This window comes from Hyaloscypha bicolor (assembly GCF_002865645.1).
Source record: "Hyaloscypha bicolor E unplaced genomic scaffold K444scaffold_135, whole genome shotgun sequence".
NCBI classification, from domain to species: Eukaryota; Fungi; Ascomycota; class Leotiomycetes; order Helotiales; family Hyaloscyphaceae; genus Hyaloscypha; species Hyaloscypha bicolor.
This window is the reverse complement of record NW_020194637.1, coordinates 453,009-478,027: the sequence shown is the minus strand read 5'-3', so window position 1 is coordinate 478,027 and position 25,019 is coordinate 453,009. Positions and strand designations below refer to the sequence as shown.

General features: G+C 47.0%; 8 protein-coding genes across 8 annotated transcripts; 6 read left to right on the top strand and 2 right to left on the bottom strand.

The window, feature by feature from the left end:
- Window positions 1–639: 639 nt before the first annotated feature.
- Window positions 640–2,994, top strand: K444DRAFT_646282 (putative Tripeptidyl-peptidase sed1; the record flags this gene model as incomplete). Its single annotated transcript, XM_024885184.1, has 7 exons — window positions 640–899; window positions 951–1,107; window positions 1,168–1,477; window positions 1,532–1,652; window positions 1,705–2,722; window positions 2,793–2,899; window positions 2,949–2,994. 7 exons carry the CDS (start codon window positions 640–642, stop codon window positions 2,992–2,994), a joined length of 2,019 nt encoding a protein of 672 aa, XP_024731360.1.
- A 298-nt stretch (window positions 2,995–3,292) lies between these two features.
- On the top strand, window positions 3,293–3,948 carry K444DRAFT_129603 (uncharacterized protein). The gene is made up of 2 exons (XM_024870444.1): window positions 3,293–3,541; window positions 3,589–3,948. The coding sequence occupies exons 1-2, from the start codon at window positions 3,403–3,405 to the stop codon at window positions 3,816–3,818; spliced, it is 369 nt and encodes a 122-aa protein (XP_024731359.1). The 5' UTR covers window positions 3,293–3,402; the 3' UTR covers window positions 3,819–3,948.
- A 1,744-nt stretch (window positions 3,949–5,692) lies between these two features.
- On the top strand, window positions 5,693–8,067 carry K444DRAFT_699243 (uncharacterized protein; the record flags this gene model as incomplete). The annotated part of the gene is made up of 3 exons (XM_024887981.1): window positions 5,693–6,111; window positions 6,162–6,792; window positions 6,844–8,067. The coding sequence occupies 3 exons, from the start codon at window positions 5,693–5,695 to the stop codon at window positions 8,065–8,067; spliced, it is 2,274 nt and encodes a 757-aa protein (XP_024731358.1).
- A 1,368-nt stretch (window positions 8,068–9,435) lies between these two features.
- On the bottom strand, window positions 9,436–12,118 carry K444DRAFT_570202 (4-coumarate-CoA ligase-like protein). Its single transcript, XM_024877254.1, has 5 exons — window positions 11,112–12,118; window positions 10,884–11,061; window positions 10,516–10,832; window positions 10,023–10,425; window positions 9,436–9,971 (listed from the first exon to the last, which is right to left on the bottom strand). Exons 1-5 carry the CDS (start codon window positions 11,819–11,821, stop codon window positions 9,888–9,890), a joined length of 1,692 nt encoding a protein of 563 aa, XP_024731357.1. The 5' UTR covers window positions 11,822–12,118; the 3' UTR covers window positions 9,436–9,887.
- Window positions 12,119–12,404: 286 nt separating this feature from the next.
- K444DRAFT_618267 (GroES-like protein) lies at window positions 12,405–13,734 on the bottom strand. The gene has a single exon (XM_024881282.1). The coding sequence runs from the start codon at window positions 13,621–13,623 to the stop codon at window positions 12,658–12,660; it is 966 nt and encodes a 321-aa protein (XP_024731356.1). The 5' UTR covers window positions 13,624–13,734; the 3' UTR covers window positions 12,405–12,657.
- A 5,941-nt stretch (window positions 13,735–19,675) lies between these two features.
- On the top strand, window positions 19,676–20,089 carry K444DRAFT_618266 (uncharacterized protein; the record flags this gene model as incomplete). Its single annotated transcript, XM_024881281.1, has 1 exon — window positions 19,676–20,089. A coding segment is annotated over exon 1 (244 nt), but the record flags the coding sequence as incomplete, so codon positions are not given.
- Window positions 20,090–21,208: 1,119 nt separating this feature from the next.
- Window positions 21,209–22,452, top strand: K444DRAFT_646279 (putative quinone oxidoreductase; the record flags this gene model as incomplete). Its single annotated transcript, XM_024885183.1, has 2 exons — window positions 21,209–21,226; window positions 21,442–22,452. The coding sequence occupies 2 exons, from the start codon at window positions 21,209–21,211 to the stop codon at window positions 22,450–22,452; spliced, it is 1,029 nt and encodes a 342-aa protein (XP_024731354.1).
- A 1,187-nt stretch (window positions 22,453–23,639) lies between these two features.
- K444DRAFT_618264 (uncharacterized protein) lies at window positions 23,640–24,309 on the top strand. The gene has a single exon (XM_024881280.1). The coding sequence runs from the start codon at window positions 23,761–23,763 to the stop codon at window positions 24,106–24,108; it is 348 nt and encodes a 115-aa protein (XP_024731353.1). The 5' UTR covers window positions 23,640–23,760; the 3' UTR covers window positions 24,109–24,309.
- The last annotated feature ends 710 nt before the right edge of the window (window positions 24,310–25,019 follow it).

Below are 25,019 nucleotides of genomic sequence, written 5' to 3'. Positions count from 1 at the left end.
CTAGGCCGCATCGAGAAGGTCGCACCTCACGGCAGCAATCACACGTCGGTCCAGAAGATTCCTCGAGGCCCCAACAAAGTCAACTACAACTCAAACTGGCAGGTGTTCCACTACCTGGCCTTAAAAATCGCAACTAATTTACTGGTGGACATGCAGACTATGCGCAGCCTTGTGCAAGGCAAGCATCATACTCTTGCCGTGAATTGGCAGACTATGTCCCAATACAGCTATTGCAAGATCCAGAAATCCCAAGACGCGAAAACCATGGGCAACAGGGGTTAAAACGTGATTTTACCGAGCAAACAAGCTTCCCTTCAGGGCTACTCAGCCCCTTAAACCATTGGGTATGCTTGGAGATCCCCCCTCCTGCTTCCTATTAAAGCTTATCTCCCAGGTCTAGCATCCCGCCGCCACCGCAAGACCCGAAGTCATGCGCGAAAATGGATCTCAACCTGCTCTTTCGGATGGGTAAACCCGCAGGCATTGGTCAACGATGGGCAGAATAATCAAATGTTGAAAGGAAGTTTGTATAAGTATGGCTGACTCCTTCCTCAAGCTCCTTGCAGAAGTTTGCTCTTCCCCTCAGTTCCTCTCAATCCCCTCCGCCCAGAAAAGGAGACGTGAAACGAGCGACCCGCTATGTTGCTCCATTCTCTTGTGGCAGCATTAGCCGGTGGACTCGTGCTTCAGACCGTTGCCAGCCCTATCACCTACGAGGTTGCTGGGGTTCAGCGAAAGTGTGAAGTTCCTGTAACACACGCCCTTCACGAGCGTCACTTGCCTCACTGGGAGGGACAATGGCAAAAGAGAAGCAAAGTTCCAGACCACCAAGTTTTGCCCATGCGCATTGGTCTGAAGCAGTGCAACCTCGAGGCTGGCCATGACAAACTCATGGAGATGTAAGAACTGATTCTCGTATGGAGACAGAATTTGGCTGACTTCCATGCAAGCTCGACTCCTGGATCTGAGAACTACGGAAAGCATATGACTCCGGAAGAGATTGTTGATTTCTTCGCCCCTGAACAGTCGACAACCGACATCGTCCTCGAATGGCTTGCCGAATCTGGAATCAGCGCGGATCGCGTCGCAGTCTCTGCCAACAAACAGGTAATTCTCTCCATCTTGCCATTAACCTTCCGGATTGTGTAGCTAATAGCCCCGCTCAAGTGGATCCAATTCGATGCAGCAACCTCCGAGGTCGAAGACCTCCTCATCGCCGAGTTCTACGTTTGGGAGCACGCCTCAGGATCTCATGACATTTCGACTGAAGCCTATCACGTGCCCTCCCACATTCAAGAGCACATTGACTACATTACTCCTGGTACCAGACTCCGGCAAAGAAACATCAAGGCTACGCGCCACGCCAAGCGTGAAGACTCGAAAGTGATTGCGAAACCACTCATCACCAAGCTTCCTGGATTCCCGCACCCAAACTCCAGCGTCTGTGACATCTATGTTACCGCTGATTGCACGCGAGGTACGTGTTTTCAAGTGTTTATGTGAATATCCGTATCTGACGCCTTTCCTTCAGTTCAATATGACATTCCAGACGCCACCACGGCTGCACCTGGCAACAAGCTCGGCATCTTTGAGTCTCTTGATGTTCACTACAGCAGAAAGGATCTTGATATCTACTTCAGCACTCTTTACCCGTAAGAGAGCCTCAGCTTTGATGCTCTTGAGCCCTCTTTAATATAGCTTTAGTCATATACCCAATGGAACTTATCCCGAGGAGGATCTAATCGACGGTGCTATTGGAGCGATCGAAGACACAACGGAGTTTGTTCCCATCGATCTCGAAGCTCCCTTGGACTTCGACTCTGCGTGGCCACTGATCTACCCCCAGGGACTTGTTCTTTACCAAGAAGATGACGAGTACTATGAGTCAACTGGCAACTTCACGGGTTTCTGGAACACTTTCCTCGATGCCATCGACGGTAGCTACTGCACCTACAGCGCCTTCGGCGAGACAGGCGATTGCACGGATCCAGCATGCGTTGATCCAGCCTACCCCGATCCAAACCCTGGTGGATATAAAGGTGCGCTCCAGTGCGGTGTCTACAAGCCAACCAACGTGATCTCGATCTCATACGGCGCCGACGAGTCCGGCCTTCCAGACTTCTACATCAAGCGCCAGTGCAACGAATGGATGAAGCTCGCTCTGCAAGGAACGACCATTGTTATGTCTTCTGGCGATTCCGGTGTTGGCCCAGATACCTGCTGGGGTGAAGATGGCAAGATCTTTGACCCAGATTTCGCCAGCACTTGCCCGTACGTGCTCTCAGTTGGTAGTACAGAATGGGACCGCTTCGACGCCTCGGTTCCCCCTACCCCAGGCGAGAAACTGAACGAGATTGCTACTCGAAGATTCCCTAGCGGCGGTGGCTTCTCCAATGTCTTTGGAATCCCAGATTACCAGCGCGATGCTGTTTCTGCCTACTTTGACCAGGTGGAGAAGACTCTTGGTTTCAGTGGATATCACCATTTCGTTGAGAATGGTAACTTCAGCAGCGTTACAGGCGGTGTTTACCATCACGGTGGGCGTGCATACCCGGATGTCGGTGCTGTTGGTGATCGCCAGGTTGTTTACTCCAATGGATCGTGGTGGTTGGTGGGCGGAACATCCCTCGCTTCGCCTGTTTGGGGCGCGGTCTTGACTCTTGTCAACGAAGCGCGTATTGAGGCTGGTAAAGGCCCTGTTGGGTTCATTCATCCGATTCTGGTAAAGTTTTGTCCTTTTGGCTGAATCCTGCCTCGTGCATTGAGACCAATGCTGACATGGAGCTTTGCAGTATCAACACCCAGAGGCATTCACCGATATCACTGTTGGTAGTAACCCTGGATGCGGCTCGCCTGGTTTCCCAGCGGCTCCTGGATGGGATCCCGTTACTGGCCTTGGGTAAGTGCTTGGGAACTCTCATCGAAGTTCGCTGACTGACTATTCTTAGCTCTCCAAATTTCCCTGTTTTGCTAAAGGTTCTGATGGCAGTCTAGCGTTAGCCTAACATAGACTTGAATTACCAGATGTCACAGTAATATCTAATTGTTCCTTGCTGTTGTTTGGGCCTGTGGAGCATATCAAACCCAGAAGACACTCGAACAGGGCCTTCTTGCGGTTGCAGCCACTGGTATATTTACATCTTCTATCAAAATAAATCCAATGTTCAGCAGCATTATTTCCAAGCAATGTGTTCCGCTGTTTGGGGCGGCTCCGCACTCATGTGTCGGGCGGTGCCTCCCTACCAGTAGCGCTTTTGAGCCCCTACCCTGAAACCCCCCCTGTTGCAAAACAATCCGTCAGCAACCAAATGTCCGAAATATATCAAACCCGTCTCCCCCCAACAAAAATAGGTCTGATCCATTTAGAATATCTTCTCCAAAGTGCCTTCAACAGTTGACTGAATGTACTCAATATCAAAATCGAGTATACAAGCTGAACCCAAAATCACAATGAAACCATTCGAATCCAAGCTAGCTGAAGCAACAGCGCCACCCAACGCACAAATCCTCGGCGTGATCACGACAGTCGTGAACGCCAAAGGCAAACTTTCCTTTCCTCACATCTCAGAACGTGACTGACCCCGCCAGGCACAGTCCTTTACCACCAACGTTCCGGCTCCCAATCACTTTTCCCCTCCTCTCCACCCATCGACGCGAACAGCGCCTTCTTCCTCGGCTCAGCCGGCAAATTCATCACGCACATCGCCGCCCTCCAACTCGTCGAGCGCGGTCTCCTCACCTTCGACGAACCCGTCTCTAAGTATCTCTTCGAACCCTCACGCCACCGAAAAAGGAAATCACTCTCCGTCACCTCTTAAGCCATTCCAGCGGTCTCTGTGTCGAAGATGAGAAGGTGATCCAGGAGTGGAGAAAGTCCAGAGGGGAGAAAGTGGAGGGGAGTTACCATCCCCAATTTTTGAAGGGGAAGGAGCCGAAAGAAGGAGATTTCACTACGCCGCTACTTTTTGAGCCGGGCGAGGGGTGGTGTTATGGTGCTAGTATTGAGTGGACGGGCGCTCTTATCTCACGCATTCTCGGGAGGCCGCTGGGACGGTACATTGAGGAGGAGGTTTTTGGGATGTTGGGGATGGACAGCTCGACGTACTTCCCGGAAGACCGCCCTGATATCACGGAAAGGGTTTTGCAGATGGTGGCAAGGAAAGGAGAGGTTTTGGTCCCTGCTGATGGACAGGTCTATGGGTTGGTGACTAGTGTGCCTGATTTGTGTAAGTTGTTTGCGGAATTGTTGGGAGAAGAGTCTAAGGTGTTGGGGAGGGAGATGAAGGATTTGTTTTTTTGAGGGGCAGTTTGGGCAGGGTAGTGCGGCGTTGGCTTCTGTTCGAGGGGAGACTGAGAACTATGCGGCGCCGGCGGGGGTTCCTGCGGGAATGAAGGAGGTTCCCGTTAATCATAGCTTGGGGGCGTTAGTTGTTGAGGGGGAGTTGCCGCTTTCGGGCATGCCAGAGGGGTCGTTGACTTGGAATGGGATGCCGAATTTTATTTGGGCCATCATAAAGAGAAGAGACTGGGGATGGTTTTTGCAACGCAGTTGCTGCCGGTGGATGATGAGAAGACGGTGGACTTGACAATGGAATTTTTCAGGGGGGCTTGGGGGAGGTTCGGTTGAGGGCAGAACCTTGGAGCAACTTCCAAGCTTGGGGGTTGGTTTTGTTGGAAGAAATTGCGAAATGAACGGCTTAACTCGCATGATTCCAGAAATAAGAAAATGGAGCGAGTTCCTTTCTAAGGTCAGTCGATCTCTGCCGCGCCATCCTTGCCCATCCATATATTGCGCAGTCCAAAGGAGAGATGTGAAAGTCATTCTAGTCTTCATACGAGGTACTTTATTATGAAACGGCGGTTACTCAGACCATGGAATTACTCTAGCCAATAAACCATGGAACTTATCAACAGACCTGTATCCCTTGGCTTTGTTCGCTAGTGGAAGAGAGGGGAACACGTGGGTTGGGAGTCTCCAGCATCACGTGTTATACCCCCCCTTTCCAGCCCTCGGATAGTTCCCACTAGTGAGGAGCTAATTTCCACCATTCATAAGCTGCGATCCCCCGCGATTTACTGAGGCCCAATAGCTAGCTAGCGGACAAAACGCGGAAGCGAGTTTTGATTTTCTGATTTTCTGTTAAAAAAAACTCGCGTTTTGTCCTCTAACTCGCAAATGGCCTCAGTAAGCGTTCTGAATATACTAGCGGATTGGAAATTTTCTCGAGTCTCTTATGAATCTGGTATGCTGCACATCTCTATTTCCTGAGAAGTCTTCTCGGACCAATGGCACGCGCGATTGTCTGGCAGGTGGCTCCTTTGGCATTGATGCGGCTTCACAGCCTCGCAGTGACTTGCAGCAGTAGTACGGTTTGGGAAGTAACCCCTTGATTTACCTAATGTCTGGATACTGGAAAGGTTAACTAGAACCTTACCCGAAACCTTGCAACGCAGGCATCCAGAGTGACATGAATATATTTTTCTTTTTATTCAGCTCTCCTGCACCCGAAGCGGTTGTGAGTATCGACGTGCATAATGTGGCTTACGTAGGACGAGGCTCTACCCCAAACCCAACAGCTTTTCCTTCAATTAATCTTCTCTTCCTTTACGTAGTGTAAGAATGATTATACTCTTTCCTTTCTTGATCCCACCCATCAATTTCCCCGAATAATGCTCCTCGCGAGCGGACATAATGGACCCGATAACCGCTCTAGGCGTGGCAGCAAATGTCATCCAATTCCTGGACCTTGGGGTGAAGGCTGTCTCCAAAGCGCGCGAGATTCACAACTCGTCCAATGGAGCTCTGGTAGAGCATATCGAGATCGGAGTCCTCACTGAGGATATTACCGAGGTGGCTGTGAAGCTTGCAGCGTCTGCGGGGGCAGCGACTGGAAATAACAGCCTTGACTGTATCTGTGAGCAATGCACGATCGTGGCGAAGGAGCTGTCGGACGCATTGAAGGGGATGAAAGCGGATGGTAAGAAGAGCAGAATCAAGAGCTCGAGAAAGGCATTAAAGGCGATGTGGGGGAAGAAGCGTGTGGAGGATATGAAACGGAGGTTGGAGGGGTATCGCGATGAGATACAATTTCATGTGCTTGTGGACCTGAAGTTGGTTACAATCGGAAGTTCCTAATGAATTGAAAAGCTAATTTTGCTAGGTGTCATATTGATGTTACATCTACGGAGCAGTCCGCACGGTTCGACTCCCTCGACGGGCATGCGAAAATGTTGTTCGAGGTTTTGTCCGAAAATCACTACTCCCTTCGCGATACGATGGCCTCGGAGAGTGCAAAGTCTGCCGAGAGGCACGCCCAAACAGCAACTACAATCGTATCGAAACAAAAGGAAACACAGGCAGAGTTCATATCAGCACTCAATTCTCTCGAAGACCAATCGAGGTCAGTATCTGAAGCTATTTTGGAAAACACCGAGTCTCTCTACGATTCCATATTAGTTGAAAGCGCCAGGGCGGATGAGAGGCATGAGCAAACAACTAGTACCATTGTGTCAACGCAGAAAGAAGCGCACATGGATGTTAAGAAAGCTCTGGAATCAATGGATGCGGCTTCGAGATCTGAGCACGACACTCTCCGTAGGGAGTTCGGGGAGGTGATGCAGGCTATGTTGAAATTGCGGCAAGACATGCTTCGAGAAAATAACAAATTAAAAGAGTTGGTCATGAAAGCTATCGAGGCGCGGAGCGAAAAAGAGAGAAAGCGTGTTCAGGAGCAAAGCAATGCCGTCACGTTTGTGTTGTGTAATCTCATGACTGTATATCAAAGTCTCCAGGTACTTCCCCCCATCCGTATGAGATTTGAAGACGTACTGATTGGGGCGTAGAAAATCATTCTCGGGCTTCAGGCTCAGCTGAAGACCCTTCTCACGTCTACGAATTTCTCTCAGCTCTGGGGCGGCCAACCTTTGAAGCCGTCACTGGAGCCAGGAGATCTCGTCGAGAGGTGCATGCTTGATGCGGTCACGAACAAACCATCTGATATTCTGACTTCGATTTCGCACATAAAGGCATATATCTCTGCAAATAAGCGACAGTACGGCATGCTATCTGGTCACATGGAGAGGATGTGGGATTCAAAATGGACTGGAGCAGTAACCGTCGAATACAAAAATGTAGAAGAAAATTCGGGAATCAATCCTAAGGTATGGACTCTTGCTAGCAAAGAGATGTGTCTGTTGTTAGGGGTATTGGACTTAGACATGGTCACGCCGGACTTTGCTCAGATCGCCGACCAGAGCTGTTTACTTCACGACCACGAATTTCGAACTGTGCAGCTGCTAAAATCTCTGGTTATTATTACCACAATGCTTACCCACTATCTGGGGCCTGCTGGAGCTTCAGACATTATCGCGAATGCCCTTTCTCGAACAAGACCTTTTTCTCAGGGCCTGCCTGCCAATGTGGGGAATGCACCGCCTGATTACATGGTCCCGGAAACCTGGCCAGGCATAGATAATGAGGCTGATCGGTGGGCAGAGGGGATTTGGGATGTGACTGCTGGACGCTTGGGGCTTGCTGTCATATACAAACGCCGGCTTAGGCGACTTCGTCAAGTCACGATATGGTCAACAGCCGGGAAGATCGCCGGGTTCAAGAAAAGAGCCGAAACGATTCTCAAATCACGGCTTCAGAAATGGGGTGCAGAGAAGGGCATGACATTGGTTTCGTCTACCGATGGACCACAAAAGTTCTTCGAGTGGTTTGTTACTGGAGATGGGGCCTCGAATCCCTATTTTTATTTCGAGGTCGGAACCACCGAAGCGAGTCGTGCTCGTGGAGCGGTGCTCTATGCTATGGTGGAATTCCTTATCCAGTTCGGCTTCTGCTTGACGACGCCTGTGATAGAAGTTGGGAAATCAGGAGTGCGTGCGAGGGTGGGGAGGGTCATTCTAGGGGAGGGAGTGAAAAGTCAGAGAGCGAGACAAAGGTCGGCCCAATTGCGCTTCTACCAAGAAGAGATTGCCCGATCACCTGAACTTCAGGAATCTAGGATCGATAATTTAGCTCTTCCTCTTCAAAGCTTAACTGAGACTACAGGAGTAATTTAAAAAAAGAATTATATTTGTACTTATAAAGCAATGGAATAATATTAAAATATTTATATTTATATTCATATTGTGACGGCACTGGCTGGCGTTATGGGGAGTAGGCTATTACCTGACTGGTTTCACCTGTCAGGCTGGCATTTCAGTCGGTTTAGCTAGTACTTCTTCTCTTCTATCTTCTCTCTCTATCTCTTCTTCTCTTCAGCTTTGTATTCTACAAGACAGGAAATAGAGATCTTTACGCCTTGTCCCATTGCTTCAAGTAAATTAAGAGCTATTGAATTTCTTACTATGTTAAATTGCCTTTATAAATATTAAAGAGATGTTATAGAATAATAAGATTAAGTTAAGGTTACCTGTAATGTGTATATAAGTATACGTAATCCAAAATTAGTTCTGGAGGAATTCTGGCTACAGCGGAGCTAAAATGGGATCTGCGCCTAAGACGATACGAGGAAAGTGTAACCGGATCTTAAGGGAGCCCACCTGCCCCCCCCCCCCCCCCCTCTCTCTCCTTAATACATACTTCGGCTGTCTCTGCGGTTTTCCACCGTTGCTCACCACTGCTTACCCGTTTTTCACCTTCCCCTCATCTCCTTAGCTTGCCTAGTGGGGTCGATAAAGCAGCGCTGGTCACCTTTCGAACAGAAACGGATTCCGTGGAGGCTATGATTCGGGTTTAACAACCAACTGTTATCCTTCCCAAGTCTCCAGTGAAGCACCTTGGGCGCTACCCTTTCTGTTTGCAGAAGGCCGACCAAAGTGAGAAGTTCCTCTGTTTTTATACATTTATGGAGATTGCGGCATAAAGTATCGGGAATACAGGCATTGGGAGACTTTTAGACCCTCTAACTTACAGATCAAGGTAGAAAACTCGCTATAAGGCCCTATATTTCCAGGCCCTTCCCCTAGAGGTAGTCTATGAGCCTTCGACTGGGGCTGCCCACCTTTTTGGGGCTTCTCTCCTGTACTTATAAGCGAGTCATCGCTAAGGAGGCCTACAATAGCTACTCGTTTAACGTCCAAGCGATAGTTGCTCTACTAATAGCGCTATAACCCTAGAATATCTACTTATCCCTTGCCAATCTCTTACAGCGCCTCTTTACGTCGATTTAGGGAGCACTGCCTGGAGTTATAGGGCTTAGAGTGAACTCTTGCCCTAAATTCGTACCTGTAGAGCACCAAAGGTGAAAATGCCATGTATTCTCGATACTTTATGCCACGACCTCTGTATTAAGTGCTTGCCCAAATAACGTCATGATGATGAAAACACTGTGAGCCTGTGACGAAGTACTGCTTTGGCTACATGGGCGATTTTTAATTATGACCGCTCGTTCCACTAAATATTACATTTACGGGTTTTAAAAACTTCATATATAGAAACGTCAAGTTATATCGGACACCCTCTAATCTAAGTGATTCGATTCCATAGAAGAGAAAAATAAAGAGTAAGCTGATGCAGTGGTGCCGAACTGCGCTGGAGCTAACAACAGCCCTACACAACTCCTTGCTAGAAGGAATTTAAACTCAAAGCTATTTCCGTCGAATACCAAATATCCGGTTGGAGAAAATCAAATCGGGAACGATATCTGCGTCCTCCCCAACTAAACGGACTTGGAAATTAGATGACAATTATCGATTACAAGGTGGGGCAAGCTCGCGTGCTGAAATACGCTGTCGTGGTGAGGTTGGAGGACTTCGAGAGGAATGACGATAAAGGTGTAAGCTGACAGAAAAGCTGAATGCCACCGAACAGTTGAATTCGTAATCATTTCACATCTTTCCTGAGATATGATATCAACTTATACGGCCGTTCTAAACATCTACAACTTCGCCTGCACAGGATCTTTATCCCCAACTTCCGCCTTCGCCTTTTCTCTCATGATTTTCCGCAGGATTTTACCCGACTTCGTCTCGTTAGCAGGAACAGCGAGAAGTAAGGAGGGCCATAAACATACTGGGTTTTTCGGAATAGCCTCAACAAAACCCATGCCCCCAACCAACCATTTATACCTACTCGTCCTCTCCCTAAACCACTTCTGAATCTCCCCCTCTAAGTCTCCACTTCCCTTCCCCTGCTGGGGCACAACATACGCCCTCGGCACCTCTTCGCCCTTAATCACGACACCAACCACACATGCATCCTGCACAGCCGGATGCTCCAGCAACAGCGCTTCCAGCTCCGCCGGCGCAACTTGGTTCCCCTTAACCTTGATAAGCTCTTTCATCCTGTCGACAATGAAGAAGTAGCCTTTTTCGTTGACGTAGGCGATGTCTCCTGTGCGCATCCAGCGGCCGTCGGATTGTTCAACAAAGATTTCGTTTGTGGCGGGGGCGTTGCGCCAGTAGCCTTTCATGAGGCTATCCCCTATCATCAGCACCGTCTCCTTCCATACTCACAATTCAATTGAATATTTTAATAGGGGAAAAAGGAAAATGAACGAGACGTACTTCGGAGCCTGCACCCAAATCTCCCCCCTCTCACCAACAGGCACCTCCTTCTTCCCCTCCGCATCCATAATCTTCGCGCTACAATTTGCATTCAACTCGCCGACTGAATTCGGATCAATCTCGCTCGTCAGGTCCCAGCCAAGCAGCGAGCACGTAGCTTCCGTCATTCCCCAGCCTTGCACTAATCTCCTGTCTCTCGAGGGCCAGAGAGCCTCGCATTCTTCGATTACTTCGCCACTCAGCGGTGCAGCGCCGGACCCGATGTCGCGGATGCTGCTGAGATCGTACTTTTTCGTTAGGGGGGATTTGGCGAGAGCCTGATTATGGTCAATTGGGAGACCGAAGGGGTGGGGAGTTGGGGGACTTACCACAACGATTGGTGGAACCATGGTCAAGGTGGAGATGCGGTATTTCTGCACATTTTCGAGCATCTGGACAAAGTCGAATTTCTTCATGATGTACACGGGAATACCGCGTGCTAGGCCACCAGCAATGAAGATCGTCTGCGCCATAGCATGGTAGAAGGGGAGGAAACAGAGCCATTTCCTGGCCCTTGTTAGAAACCTTCCGAGAAACGGAGGGAGGGGGTAGCTAACGAAGTCTTCGTCCGGTGCTCATGGTCTGGATGCAAGCTCGACAGATGCGCAAACTGGATTGCATTCGCCACATAAGCGTAGTGCGTAATCATCACTCCTTTGGGCACTCCTGTCGTCCCAGAGCTGTAATTCAAGCAACAAGTCGTATCTTTCGGGTCTGCTGGCTCATACCACTTGAACTTCCTCCCCACCTCTTCACTCTCGATCAAAGTAGCCCAATGTCTAGTCCCCAGTCTTGGCCCTCCAGTACCTTCGAAAAGTTCATCATCAAATCTGAAAATTCTCTCCTTCGACCACCCGATACTTTCAGCAGCTTCGATGCCAAGCTCCAAACTCCCATCAGCACATATCAAAAACTTAGCATCTGAGTCCTTCAACTGATACGCCAACTCCCTGGCCACAAACCCGGGATTTGCACCCGTGAAGATCCCACCCGCCATCACAATCCCCAACAACACAATCGGGCAAAACAAACTGTTCCCCGAGAACAGCAGGACGCGATCCCCAGGCTGCAGCCCTGCTTTCCGCAGCCCGGCGGCGAAGCGCAGAGACCACAATCGGACGGTCTCGCGAGTAAGGAAGTGCGTGTCTGGGCGGTCGGCATCGTAGAAGGCGGGTTTATCGGGCGAGAGACCGATTGAAGGATTGAAGAGGAAGGTTTGGAGGGAGCACACAGGGATGGGGATCGTCCAGCGGGCGTGGATGGGCATTTTGGCGGTGAGTGCGGAGTGACACGAGAGTAACACACAAAATCCACGCTTTGAAGGATGTATATAAGAAGAAGAGATGAATGGAATGTCGAAGAGAGGTGAAGTCTAGAAAAGGGCACAGTTAGATCAGGCTCAAACGGCGTCTCGGTGTCTGGGGCAGCGCTGGGCCGAGGTGTTGGCAGCCACAGAACCTCGAAAGGGGAATGACAAGCGAGGGGCAGGCAAAAAGCGAGTCAACTCCCAGTACGGGTGTATGCAGTACAACTTTCACGAGGGACGAATGAGAAGGGATCGGCGATGGGAGTAGGATATATACTTTCTCTCGTATTAAAATCACCCTCTTACGAAGGGCTTTTCAGTGGTTCTGCATGTGCCGCTGGTGATCGACACTGGATTGCCCCGCATTTGACCCCGCTGGAGTCGGGTAACAAGAACGGAGTCTCGATCTGGACCTCTCGATACGACCTTTTCAAGCAAATGAAGCATTGAATAAGGTGACTTCAAGCAGAGTACTTTGCCCTGAAGATCATCGCTGCAAAACATTGGGAGAGGGAATCAGAGTCACGTGATCCATAATATTGCCTGCTCCAGAAGGCGATTTAGATTAACTTCATGAGTTCACCCTGCTCTATCTACAAAATTCAGTACACAATCTCCAATAGCAATCCTTATGTTTAGGCTATCCATATTCCACACGGCTTACACTTTTGGTGCAGGTCTTTCGTTTCCCGCCCCTCTTACTCATTCTGCATCTGCTTCGTGGAGCTTGGCAAGTTATTCATCCTCGATCTGTCCGCAGTGGGAAAGCAAAGACTCTATAAACTTCCTCAGAAAAATCATGCCACAATAACAAACTTACCACCGCCCCTCTGGCCAGCTCTCTCATATGCCTGCACGCCATCTTCTAACTTCAACTCATTCCACTCTCCCGGCGCTGCAGCCTTCAAGCCGCCATCCTCAAACTTCGGAGTCAAAGCCTTCAACTCCTCCGCAAATTCCTCTACCGAATATGAAAGCGTATTACACCCAACAAGCGTCTTCTCCATCCGATAAAAATCCAACATCTCAACACCCAACTCCGTGACTCCCATCCTGGGTGCTGTGATAAACGCCAGCCTGCCACCTCTCCCCAATTTCGCAACCGCAGCTTTCGTCAACCCGGGCTGGCCCACAGTATCAACCACAACATCTACACCTTTCCCTGAAGTCAATTCGTCGATCTTCTTCAGTTCGGGGTCAGAAGTGGTATTCACATCCCCCTTCTCATCTCTCGTACCCATGAGTACTTTCGCGCCAATATTCTTCGCCAACTGCACGGCCGCCGAACCGACAGCACCATTGGCCCCAAGAACCAACACAACATCACCCTCCTTGCACGCCGCCCTCCTCAGTACCAAATTCGCAGTCGTGAACGGCACGCCCAACGTCGCTGCCTGCACGGCGCTCAGATTCTTCGGTTTCGGAGCAACGGCCGCCTCGGGAACGAGGATATATTCAGCCTGCGCTCCATCGAGGGAGAAGGCTTGCGTGAAGCCTGATGTGCCGTAGACTTCCGTGCCGACGAGGGACGGAGGGCCTTCCACGATAGTGCCAGAATAGTCGCGCCCTGGGATCCGCGGAAAAGTGGTGAAGGGGAAAGCGCCTTTGGCGTTTATGAGGTCAGAAGGGTGGATTGCTGAGGCGTGGACTTTGACGAGGAGGTGGCCTGGGGTGAGTGTTGGTTTGGGGACGGTGGTGAGGGTGAGAGTTGGCGCTGCGCCTGGGATGTCTTTCCTGAGGAGGAGGGCTTGCATTGTTGCCATTGTGTCGGATGGAGTTGGTTTGCAATTGTTTGAGACGCTTGAATGAAATGAGAGGGAAACTCCATTGGGTCGATTCACTTATATAGCTCCTTGAGTAATGAACTACTAAGCGTGACCGGACATAACCAAAGGTATGCAGCGTGCTGAATAAGTCGCTGCGTAACGTGAAATTTGATTGGTTGAAATTGGGAACATTCGAAAGCGAATTGCGAGAAGCGGAAGGGAAGGGCTAATGCGGGAGCTGCGGAAATGGGGGATAGCAGGACAAAATAAAAAGAATTCCGGCTTGGAATCACATTACCCACTTTGGCATTTCGGAACAGACTTCATGATGCTTTTAAGAAAGAGCATACTTCGTGGCGCCCACACCTCTTGCGGTGAAATAAGCTCCAGGCTTCGCATCAGCAGCTCCTCGCGAAAACCCGATGACTCTCCAAGCGAGGAATAAAAGGGGCAGCTGGGGTGGGGCGAGCACCTGGTAATGCAATCAGAGCACTTTAAGCTTGATCGCTTATTATTCATTCAGAACCATAAGTTCTAATGCGGTTGACTTTTGCTTGCATTCACGTCACGCCAGCCCCCCGAAGAATCTCTGAGAAATGCTTATAAAAAGTGGCCGTTTCTCCGCAACAAATTTTCCTGTTCATCTCCCGATCTTGCGCACTTTGCCACCACATCACGCCTTTAAAGTCGACTGTAACCGAACTCCCTACCAAAAGCACGACCCCACCAAAAGCACGATTTAGAGAATTTTTTATTTCTTAATAATTAGATAACTATAAATCCGTTTTATATAATATTTCATATATAAGCTCTATATATATAATAAAACAATAAAATAAAATAATAATAAAGTATTTTGTATAATTAAAGAAAATATTTCAGAAGATATATATTTCATTTAATTTATTAACTTTTAATATATTTTAATAATAAATATAAAAAATAATATAAAATTATATAAGCTATATTTTATTTGTTATAGTAACTTAAAATATATAGAAGTAATTTATTAAAACTTATTATTTCTAAATAAAATCCAAGTTTAAGTTAATTTTTTTATAAAAATATATTTTTTAAAAACTTTTTATAAAATAAAAGTTAATAAAGCATATATAATAAAATTATTAATTTTATTTCTAATATTATATATAAGATATCTATTTATTACTTAATCTTTATTAAAAGCTCTTTATATATTTAATTTTATAATTTTGAAAATATCTTATTTTAAGATATTATAAAAAACTAATAATATTGACTTTATTAATAATCTTATATAATAATTATAATTTCTTTAAGCTAATATTTATTTTAATAGATTTCATTTAAATATTCCTTAAGTAATATCTTTATTATAATTTTATATAAGCTTTTTTAATTATTTAATATATAAATCTCTTAATTATTATTAATTTATAAGATATTAATAAAAATAGTATAAACTTTTTATTATAAATATAACTTCAAAACATAATTAAATAAAAATAATAAAGAGATTCTTATATATATTAATATAATATTTATAAATTTAATATTAAGTAATTAATAATATATATATTTATTATATTTATTTATATAAAGCCTTAATAATTAGGATTTTTATATTTAAAATATTAGTTCTTATATAAAATATTGTATATAACTTTATATCTTATTTTTATATCTTATAAATACTTTTTTATTTAAAATTAAAAATTAAAAAATTAAAAAATTAAAAAATTAAAATTATTAGTTTTATAATTAAGCCTTTTATACTTATAATATATAGAATTTTAATATATATATTAATTTTAATATTATAAAATAGTAAATCTAGAATTTTTTTACTTTATAATATTATATAATATAAAAATTATATTAATATTTATTATATATAACTAAAATAAGAAAAAGCTTATTATATTAAGAAGTATTAAGTATTTTGATTATATAATATACAAAGTATATTCTAACTATTTGAAAGATCCTATATTTAAAAAATTAGACCATTTTATAAAGTGGTTATTTTTTAATTAATTAAACTATTTTTATGTAAAACGTGCTTTTGGTGGGGTCGTGCTTTTGATAGGGACTTCGGTTACAGAAAGATACATAACAGATCAATTGGACAATTAGACTACGTGGAGAACACAAAAATCTCGATTATCAATCAACCAGCATCTCCAAGTAATAATGCATCTTCCGGCGACAGCAACAATGGAAAATAGCAAAAAGGGACAGTTCACGAGGCCCAAATAAAGATTGGCTTGATGGGCGATCCGAAGCAATGGCACCGAGTGATAATTACGAGGGCCCAAAAGACGGGATTCGCGAGACGCGAAAGGAGGATTGGTTACAATACCATATTTACTATTCATTCAGTCCCGAACGCTTCAAAGAGATTGAGCCTACGAAGGAGGGTTTATTTGACAACTTTCTTGGTGAAGTCTCTGGGGATCCAAGTCGTGTACTTGGCAGGTACCAGTGTGTCAAAGAACTACTCATGCTACTCATACTACTCATGAATATTCATGAGTAGCGTGAGTAGAATATGAGTAGCGTAATTTCCTAAAAATCTGAGTAGAGTAGAGTATATACTCATGAGTAGTATGAGTAGTTATAAGTAGCCGTCACGTGACAGGAATAAATTAAGATTTATTTAATAATAATTAAATAATACAGGTATTTATTAAGTAGCCCTAGTAAAGGTAAGTTAGGGCTTATATAAGGCTAGCTAAATACTAATTTTCTATAATAATAAACTAGTTATGCTCTTTAGAATCTTGATTCTGGTGATTTCCCCTGTCTTGCTTACTAAGTAATGCCACTGCCTAATTGGGTAGATACCTGGCGCTAGAGCGGCGCTAGACGGGAGGCTTACCTTATTGGGCTAGTCTGTCACGTGGGTACCTACTCACACTACTCACACTACTCATGAGTAGCTTGAGTAGAGTATGAGTAGGACCCACTACTCTACTCTACTCTACTCTACTCATTTGACACACTGGCAGGTACTCGACGTTTCCAGCCAACCTGAAATCACTCAGGAGAATGTAAAGGGTTTAAAGCAGGGAGGATCCAATGATTAGAAGGACATAAATATACACTTATTGCACTGTTTACTGTTCCCCAAGACCAACTTTTTCTCTATCTAGTGAACTTGCGAGTCAACATCGAGACGATAGAACTCAGAAAGTAAATGAATGGAAATACGTTGACCTTCCGAATAGCGATTTCTCTCTGATCATGTGTGAATCAAAAAGCCTCGCTTGGTTATTCACCGTTTCCCCCTTTCCACCTCAAACTCCTTTGAAGAGTATCTATCTTACTTGTTTCCTGGCAACCTAATTTGGCACACTGACAGTTACCCAAATAGTATTGATAATTTGTACCTATGCCTCCGGATAGAGAAATGAAGATCCAGTGAAAGCGAGTATACGGAGACAACGGCATGAAGTGACGGGAATACAGGATATGCGCGCAAGTTTAAGGCTCTCAGGGTATCAAATTTCCACTGCAATTAACCACTAAAGTCCTCTATTTCTCCAGGCCGCTGTCCTAAAAGTGTGCTGTAAGCCATAGGTAAGGTTGTGGAAAATGTTCAAGGGTTATAGTTTTGTTAGCAGGGCAACTATAGCGCTCAGACGTTATCCCTTCGTCCGGCGAGACATAGTCCACGCTAGCAAGGGGGCCTGGCTCAGGGCGAAAAGGCGATAGATGACTAATAAGTTTTTAAGCAAAGGTACGACTTTACGGAGGTACAGCCCATAAGTATTCACATAGCAACCGAATCGACCGGGGTCTATGAAAATTTAAACCCTCATAACTCTTTCAAATCGTGACATAAAGGCGCCTAGTAAACTCGATTATCATCTCATATATGTATGCTATTATGCTATTTTATTTTTCTGTTTTTTATAGCATTTCGTAGTTGCGTTGTAAGGGTTTGAAGTTCAGACCCCTGCTAGCGCTATATGAATACTTATGGGCTGTACCTCCGTACAGTCTGAGCCAGGCCCCCTTGCTAGCGTGGACTATGTCTCGCCGGACGAAGGGATAGGGCTTTATAGCAAGTATAAGCCTTTAAATCACACGCATTAGTGCCTTCGCAGCCCCGAACCTGCTCGTATGCCTTGTATTCCCGTTACTTTATGCCGTTGACTACGTAGAACCCACCCACAAGATAATATTACCCTCGAATGTAGTGCTGAGTGCTTGTAACAGTTGCAAAAGCAGATAACTTTCACTCGGGCTACCCCTGAATTAAGCGAGAAGAGAGATCAGTGCGCGGCTAGTGTCAAGGCCTTTCTCCATAAATTCCATTGCGTTATGTCACTTTCCAATTGCACCATCTCTAACTATCCTTTCAAAATCTCTTGTGCATCCCATCTCTGATCCTTCTGAAGACTCTCAGGAACTATGCCCCTGAATGGGAATCAAGTGAAAGTCAGTAGTTGCTATTAGTTGCAGTACTTTGAGTCATATCTTGGCATTAGGAGCCCTTCTACGCCACGATGTTTGTATTCCCACTTTTATCTGGAAACTTTTTGCTTCACTGTTATTCCACGAGTGATAGTAGTATCAGGCTTTTTGAACGCTTCCTTTATGAGAGACAGATGGCCGGTATCTCTGCTGTCTTCCCCCTCAATGATGGCCATGGACCAACTCTATCGCGGTACTGATCTCAGTTTCCGAATCAGGGGTATTTTTCTCCCTGATACAGAGATATGGAGGGGCAGTGCTATTCTGCGGCATCCCAATCAAGACACCACAGGATTAGAGCGACGTTGCCCACGCGTTTGGGTTCACTGCTCTTGAGGAACTGGGGAGACCACCGAATAGGACGGTACTTGCGAAGAATGTAAAAAATGCAAATGAAGAGTTCGAAATACTTCTTTTACACAAGATCAATGCTGATGGTCGACTGTAAATCCGTCATGGCTGATCTTCACGAGCTTGGCTACTCAAAAATCTGGTATTTTCTCCACTCCAGTCAAGTCAAAGATACCTAAGCTCTGAGCAGTATGAAACAAGAGGAGAAATTTTCATCAATTCCAGCATCTCTCTGGCAGAATACGTTCAACGCGAAGTTCCGACTTCTACGATGACAATGGCATAAAGTATCGGGAATACAGGGCATTATTTTATGAAGGCCACTAAATGCCCTGCATTCCCGATCCTTTATGCCGTTTTCTTCGTACCACGAAAAGATGTGCGCTAAGTATACCTGTGCTCCAAAGAAACGATACAGCAATCGAATGTGGGAAACAGAGTCATAGGGGAATATTAGTAAGAAGTGACTCCGGGAGGTGATTTTGAGGGAGTGAGGCGAAAAGTTGAGGAGGAGGTGCCGGGACATAGTTACAGGTGGGAGTGGCAAGCAAATGGAAGTATTAGTGTCGCTCGTATTGTCCCGCGTAGGTGCTTCCTCTTTTAAACTGCCTAGATTGCGACGAATCTAATTCCTACATAATAATTCGCAAGCATAAACCAGATGGAAAGGTGACCTTCGGCAATCTCACAAATGCGTACGGTAGAAGCAAACACCACAACGCAACCGAGCCTCCCCCCCTCTCTCGGCGGCATGTGGAATCACGGCTGGCATCTTCTGGTCTGCTGAGGCTGCAATTACGATTGGTTGTGAGTACCATCCTCACAACCCTTTTTCCTTCCTGACTAATAGACGGATATCAAACCCAGAAGCTTATAAACGGGGACGATATTTAGTATACCGGCTTGCATATCAAAATATGTGAGTTTCATTCTCATCCTTAGGGAACAGTTTGCTTCCTTGGACTGAAGAGTGGTTCAATCCTCGGCGGGATTATCAATCTAGTTCCCAGTGCGTCCCATCCCTCCTCTTTATAAGTAAACGTTGATGAATTGACAGATTATAGCATCAAGAGCACAGGGAAACTAAACTGGAAAACATACACAGTCTTCGTTGCCCCTCATAAAATGCCCTTCCCTCTCAAATGTATAAAGTGGATTCCTGATACAATACAGAATGTCTCGGTCCCTTCATCGTCCTCCTCCTTTCCCAGCCAAAAGGCGTCCGAAGAACAGACAGCACCCTAGTCGACATGGGAAAGGAAACCTCAACCAGAGAGGAGCCAAAAGCGCTCGTAAAGCTTGCCATTGGGAAGAAATTTCTCTTGCTTGTCCCTCTATCGCTATACGCCACATTTCCTCTCCTACATCGGCGCGGCTCTTACCTGTCACTCTATTTCAGCGTTCGTTCTCGAGGCTTGGATTCGCTCATCTCGTCTCCGGCTCAGATCACCGCGAACGCGATTCTGCGTGGCTTTCTAGATTGGCGAGGGGTAAGTTAGAACGCAAGAGCAGAGTGAGCGTGTATCGGGATGTCCAAGGTTATTGGAAGTTGGGTTTGGGCTGTGGTCGTAAGTCCAAAAACTTCCAAACATTGTGTAGAGTTGCGGGGGAGAGCAGAGGGACTCCTATTAAGATCAAATATGGATACTGGCATCACAGGCTTGCTCTTGACTGCGTGGATTGTGGTTTGAGTCGAGGATGGGCCCAGTATATTTCCCACCAGGTGAACTTGTGAGTATTTCTCCCGCGTCGATCAATGAGAAATTGCCAATTTGGTTCAAAGCGCCCTGGTTCACAAGTAAGTACCTTGCGTAGAATGATGCTGAAGTACTTGCGATGGCGGGATAGCTTCTGCAATTGGGTGGCTGGTTCCTTAGCTGAGAGTCCTGAGGAAATCATCCGCTACGCTTTGATCTTAGGAGTGGTTGAATCAGCAGGAGGCGCTGTCGCTTGTGACCTTTCTATTTTGCCATATTCTTTACACACCAGAAATATTTCTGTCCCATACTTCTTGATATAGCTGGTATTATTCAATCAAGGCTCCGGTAAGTCGATCTTCTGTTCTTGGGGCGGAAGAAAAGAACAGGAGAAGTCTGACGCCAATGCAGTTGATTATAGCCCTAGGCGTCAATTTAAAAATTTTGCCCTATTGGAGGTAAAAAGATGGCGCTCGAGGCATAGAGACAGGGAAAAGATGGATGGATGGGAAATAACCTTGGCAATGTTGAGAGAATTGATGGAAGAGTGGGAGAAAATGAGTGCTTCTTTCGCGAATAAGCGTGTCCCTGTGGGGAAGTTCGGGGTACTGCTCAAGGAAAATTTAGTGCTCAGAGCCTGGAGAACACCCCTGACAAGTCTCTGAAAGACCCGGGCTGCGTGCCGCTAAATTAGGCGAATCAATGAATGAGTTGCAGGTTTTGGTCCCTGATCCCCCCCGCCAACGTCAGACAATTCCAACAGCAGAGTTCGTAAGCAAACTCCCCGTTGCATTCTCTCTGTCCACGTATCTCGGAATCGAGATTTCGGGATCCGAGATCAACAGAGGATGCTTCGCAGGAGCTCGGCGTTTGGCGGACTTACGCGAGTACTTTTCTATCCTTGGTGTCTGATCGACACCACCTCCCCACCCTAAATGGACGCCTTCCCTTTACTCATATTCATGGGGAGCCTTTCCAGCTTGTCGCAAAATCCTCACCCGACGTTCAATCGTATTTGGACCCCAGGATATGCTCGATAGCGTCCTCGACAATCGCGAGGATCCTAGAGTATGATGTCCCCGACTCTGAAAGTACGAGTGGTGGAGTCCAGGCCCCTGCGACCTCCAGCTGAGATCTTCAAGCGAACATGTATAAAGGGAACTGAGCAGAGTCTCACTTCCATCCTCGTTCCCTCTTTTTCCATTCGTATCGAGTCTTCTTATTGCATCAAAACTACCACCCATCCCCTATTCGCTTCTGACTGTAATGTCTTCGCATCCTTCCAATAAAGCAGCCTGGCTCGTAGCCGACAAGGCCACCCCACTCAAAGTCAAGGACGCACCCTACCCCCGTCCCGGATCTCCACGAAATCGTCATCCAAACTCGCGCCGTCGCAATCAATCCTGTCGACTTTGCCATTCAGACTGTGGGAACTGGCCTTTTCCCAGGGCTCACATTCCCCAGAACCCTTGGCATGGATCTCGCGGGCACAATTGTGGAAGTCGGCAATGCAGTTACACGCTTCAAGGCAGGCGACCGAGTCCTTGCACACCCCGATGTCCTGAAGAAGACTGCTGCAGGAGCATTCCAATTATTTATCGTTGCTCAAGACAACATGGCGTCTCATTTTCCGAACAATACGAGCTTCGAGGAAGCATGTGTGCCGCCTGCCTGTCTCTCCGTGGCCGCGTGCGGGCTGTTCCAGAAAGATTATCTCGGGTTGGAATGTCCTACGGTTCCTCCAACACCGAATGGAAAGATACTCCTGGTTTGTGGTGGAAGCACTAGCGTGGGGTGTAATGCTATCCAGCTTGGTGTTGCCGCGGGCTATGAAGTCGTGACTACATGCTCTCCGCATAATTTCGAATATGTGAAGAAACCTGGCGCGGGATATGCCTTCGATTACAGCAGTCCGACGGCTGTAGAAGATATCCTTGTCGTGCTGAAAGGGAAGCTTTGTGCAGGTGCGGTGGCGATTGGGAATATTTCTCCTCCTGGGAATGGGACGGCGGCGGCGGAAGCGTGTCTTGACATCGTCGCGAAGAGCCAGGGAGCAAAGTTCGTGGCTTTGGCAATGGTATATCAAGGTAAGATGCCGGAAGGGGTCGACGGGAAGTTCATCATAGGAAGTACGTTGAAGGATAACGAGCTTGGTGCGAAGATTTTCGAAGAATTTTTGCCGAAGGCGTTGGAGGCGGGGAGCTATCTATATGCGCCCGAGCCGTTGGTTGTTGGGCAAGGGTTGGAGAGAATTCAGGAGGCCTTTGAGGTCGTTAAAAAGGGTGTGAGTGCAAGGAAAGTGGTAGTCTCGTTGTGAATTTGTGGTGCGGGAGCGGCATAGAGAGGTAAGCATTAGAAAGGCTGAAGTAAACAAGTGAAGTTGTCAAATATCGCACAACCAATTCTACCGCTGCACCACTCACCAAGTGATGGACTGCCTATACAAACGAAATTTGTGCGGCCCAGCGGATAAAGATCATGCAGTTGCACTCAAGATAAAGTCACTGACATAACCAGTGTGGCATTCTCCGTTCAGTTGCATGGAAATCGCTGCTGGCTGTTGGGGAGGTCGGGAAAGGCGCCAATAACACAGCATGAAGAGTCCTCGGCAGGATAGCTCGGGAGCTTGGGAAGCAAGCGAGCCCCTGACCGTCGGTTGACTTCGCTTGGATTCGGTATTGACTCTCAAAATTGTTGTTCGCAGGCTCATGGACATCATAGAGACGCCACGTGAACGAGAGATGAAATGCTACCGTCATCGATAGCTTTATCTCGATTATGCTTCGCCGATGATGTTGGCGCGGCGATCGTCTGGATGGTGTGGACTCTATTTCAAGTCAATTCACCCGTCCAAGCGGATTCTATCAAGAAAGGAGTGCTCACCAGGCGGAAGTCGTTGATAGATTTCCAGTAGCGTCCTTGCCGAGGGGCCGCATCGAGGACACTTGGAGCGAACGAGGAAGCTAAGTGACAACTGACAAAAAGGTCTCGGAAGAAATTAAATGCAACAACAGCCCGCCATCCTTCTATCTAGTAGAAACCTCCGCCAATCCTCGCAGTTTCAGTGCAGAGCCTAGCAGAAGTCTCTGCAGCGCGAGCTTATTTGTCCTCTGAGGAAGGCTCTTCGCCTATCGAGGACAAAGGGAAGCAGTGCAAGGGAGCGTGACTGAGGATGTGAATTTTGAGGAGAGGAGCGATGGCTCTTGATGATATCTGTGGGGAGGACAGGGTGGAAGGTGGCTGAGATGTTGATAGAGAGAAGAAGAGAAGAGAAGAAGAGAGAGGGAAAGCTGCTGGCTGATTGAGGAAGTCACGATGCTGCAGTTGGGGAAGGTGTCTTTTCCCAGCGCCCATGCCTCATCAATTTTTAACGAACAGTGTGCACGAGGATCTGATGGATTTCCTTAACTGGAAAAAAAAAAAGGATTGGAATATTCTAAAAGCAATTTGATAGGATATAGTAAAGCGTAGAACAGCGTAGTGGCGGGATTGGAGGTTGTGGTTATGATCGAGGGCGCTAGATTGTCTTCAAACTCGGGATGAAACCAGCTTTTCACACACAGCTCGTCAACTCTCGCCAAGACCTTCACAAACGGCCCGCCGGCCACTCGCCATGCCTTCGGCAATGACCAAAATCGCCTGCTGCGCCATCATGCTCTTTTGCCTGTTCCAAGTACTGGCATCGGCATCGCAGCAGCGGCCGCTCAGCCCACCCGCAGACGTAGACAGCATCGACAACGTCGAGAGCCTCGACAGCCTTCTACAACTCGCAGCCCAAAGAGCCCTGAACAGCCAACACCTACCTTCAGACAACATCCTGCACGAAGTTGTCCTAGGCCACAGACTCCACCGACACATCGAATCTACCGAGCTTCCTGTCCGCGATGGCCCACTCGACCAGTCCCCTCCACGAACACAGCTTCACCTTCACCCTCTGCACGTTGCAGTCCACGAACAAGTCCTCCTCCAGTAATCCATCGCTCCGCTGCATCAGATCAGTTCGTGCTTCCAGACCCACCTCTACCAACCAAGTCAAAGGTCTCCTGCAGTACACTCTTGTGCCGTTAGCAAATCCATATGCATCGATGGCCCGCCGACTTGACGACCTTTACAGCTGCAAACATATCCTCGTGGCAGCACTTCTTCCGTCTACGCTTTGAGGCGTACGAACGGGATTCTCGGGCTAATGACTCGATCATGCTCTTCGATTGCTGCTGGCGCAGAGCTGGCAAGAGAATGGGGTCCTTGCTTCCACACCTGCAACTCTGCTTCCCAGCAAGGCCGTACCGAAGGAGCAGCTGGACATTTTGTCATGTTTGGTCAACACAATCGTTAACTATCTCGACCCATCGAGCACGGCGTGGACAGCTGAAAGGCAAGTTCAAGCCGGACTGATATCGAGGGACGTGCATATTGTGGAGTTGGATTGGCAGGGTCCGGACTCGAACCATCGTCGTAACAATGTTCGGATTGGACATCTGAGGAGAGTCAACGAGAAGCAGGGACGTTGAAACAATCACACGCGTCTACAGGTCAAGGAGAGAGAAGCTGTTTTGAAGTGATGTCCACTACTTGGCATGGTCTTTCGGCTGCTCTAGCCCTTCAACCCCTTGCAAGCCAACCAACCCCGCAGCGAGTCAGGCCTTGCACTGCGCTTGCGAAATCCACTGAAGTAGCAATCTTTGAGCTTGAGAAATGGCTTTAGCTCCCCTCGGAGTTTGAGATGAAGCCACTTCACATCTTCTTTGGTAAAGAATACGGTCCTACCTTGTTTCCCCACAAGGCCTCGAAAACACCTCAAACTGACCACGCTGCAGCCTGATTATTCATCAACTTCAGCGTGATTAATTGCAGCTCACTCAGCACCACACCAGCCATGCCCAC

What these genes read in the sequence shown, in the direction of transcription:
- K444DRAFT_129603 (XM_024870444.1), top strand. Translation starts at nt 3,403, where the DNA reads ATGTACTCAATATCAAAATCGAGTATACAAGCTGAACCCAAAATCACA. An exon ending in GACAGTCGTGAACGCCAAAG is followed by an intron (nt 3,542 to 3,588) that starts GCAAACTTTCCT and finishes TGACCCCGCCAG; the next exon opens with GCACAGTCCTTTACCACCAA.
- K444DRAFT_570202 (XM_024877254.1), bottom strand. Translation starts at nt 11,821, where the DNA reads ATGCCCATCCACGCCCGCTGGACGATCCCCATCCCTGTGTGCTCCCTC. An exon ending in ATTTGGGTGCAGGCTCCGAA is followed by an intron (nt 10,426 to 10,515) that starts GTACGTCTCGTT and finishes GATAGGGGATAG; the next exon opens with CCTCATGAAAGGCTACTGGC. An exon ending in AGGCTATTCCGAAAAACCCA is followed by an intron (nt 9,972 to 10,022) that starts GTATGTTTATGG and finishes AACGAGACGAAG; the next exon opens with TCGGGTAAAATCCTGCGGAA.
- K444DRAFT_618267 (XM_024881282.1), bottom strand. Translation starts at nt 13,623, where the DNA reads ATGGCAACAATGCAAGCCCTCCTCCTCAGGAAAGACATCCCAGGCGCA.
- K444DRAFT_618264 (XM_024881280.1), top strand. Translation starts at nt 23,761, where the DNA reads ATGACCAAAATCGCCTGCTGCGCCATCATGCTCTTTTGCCTGTTCCAA.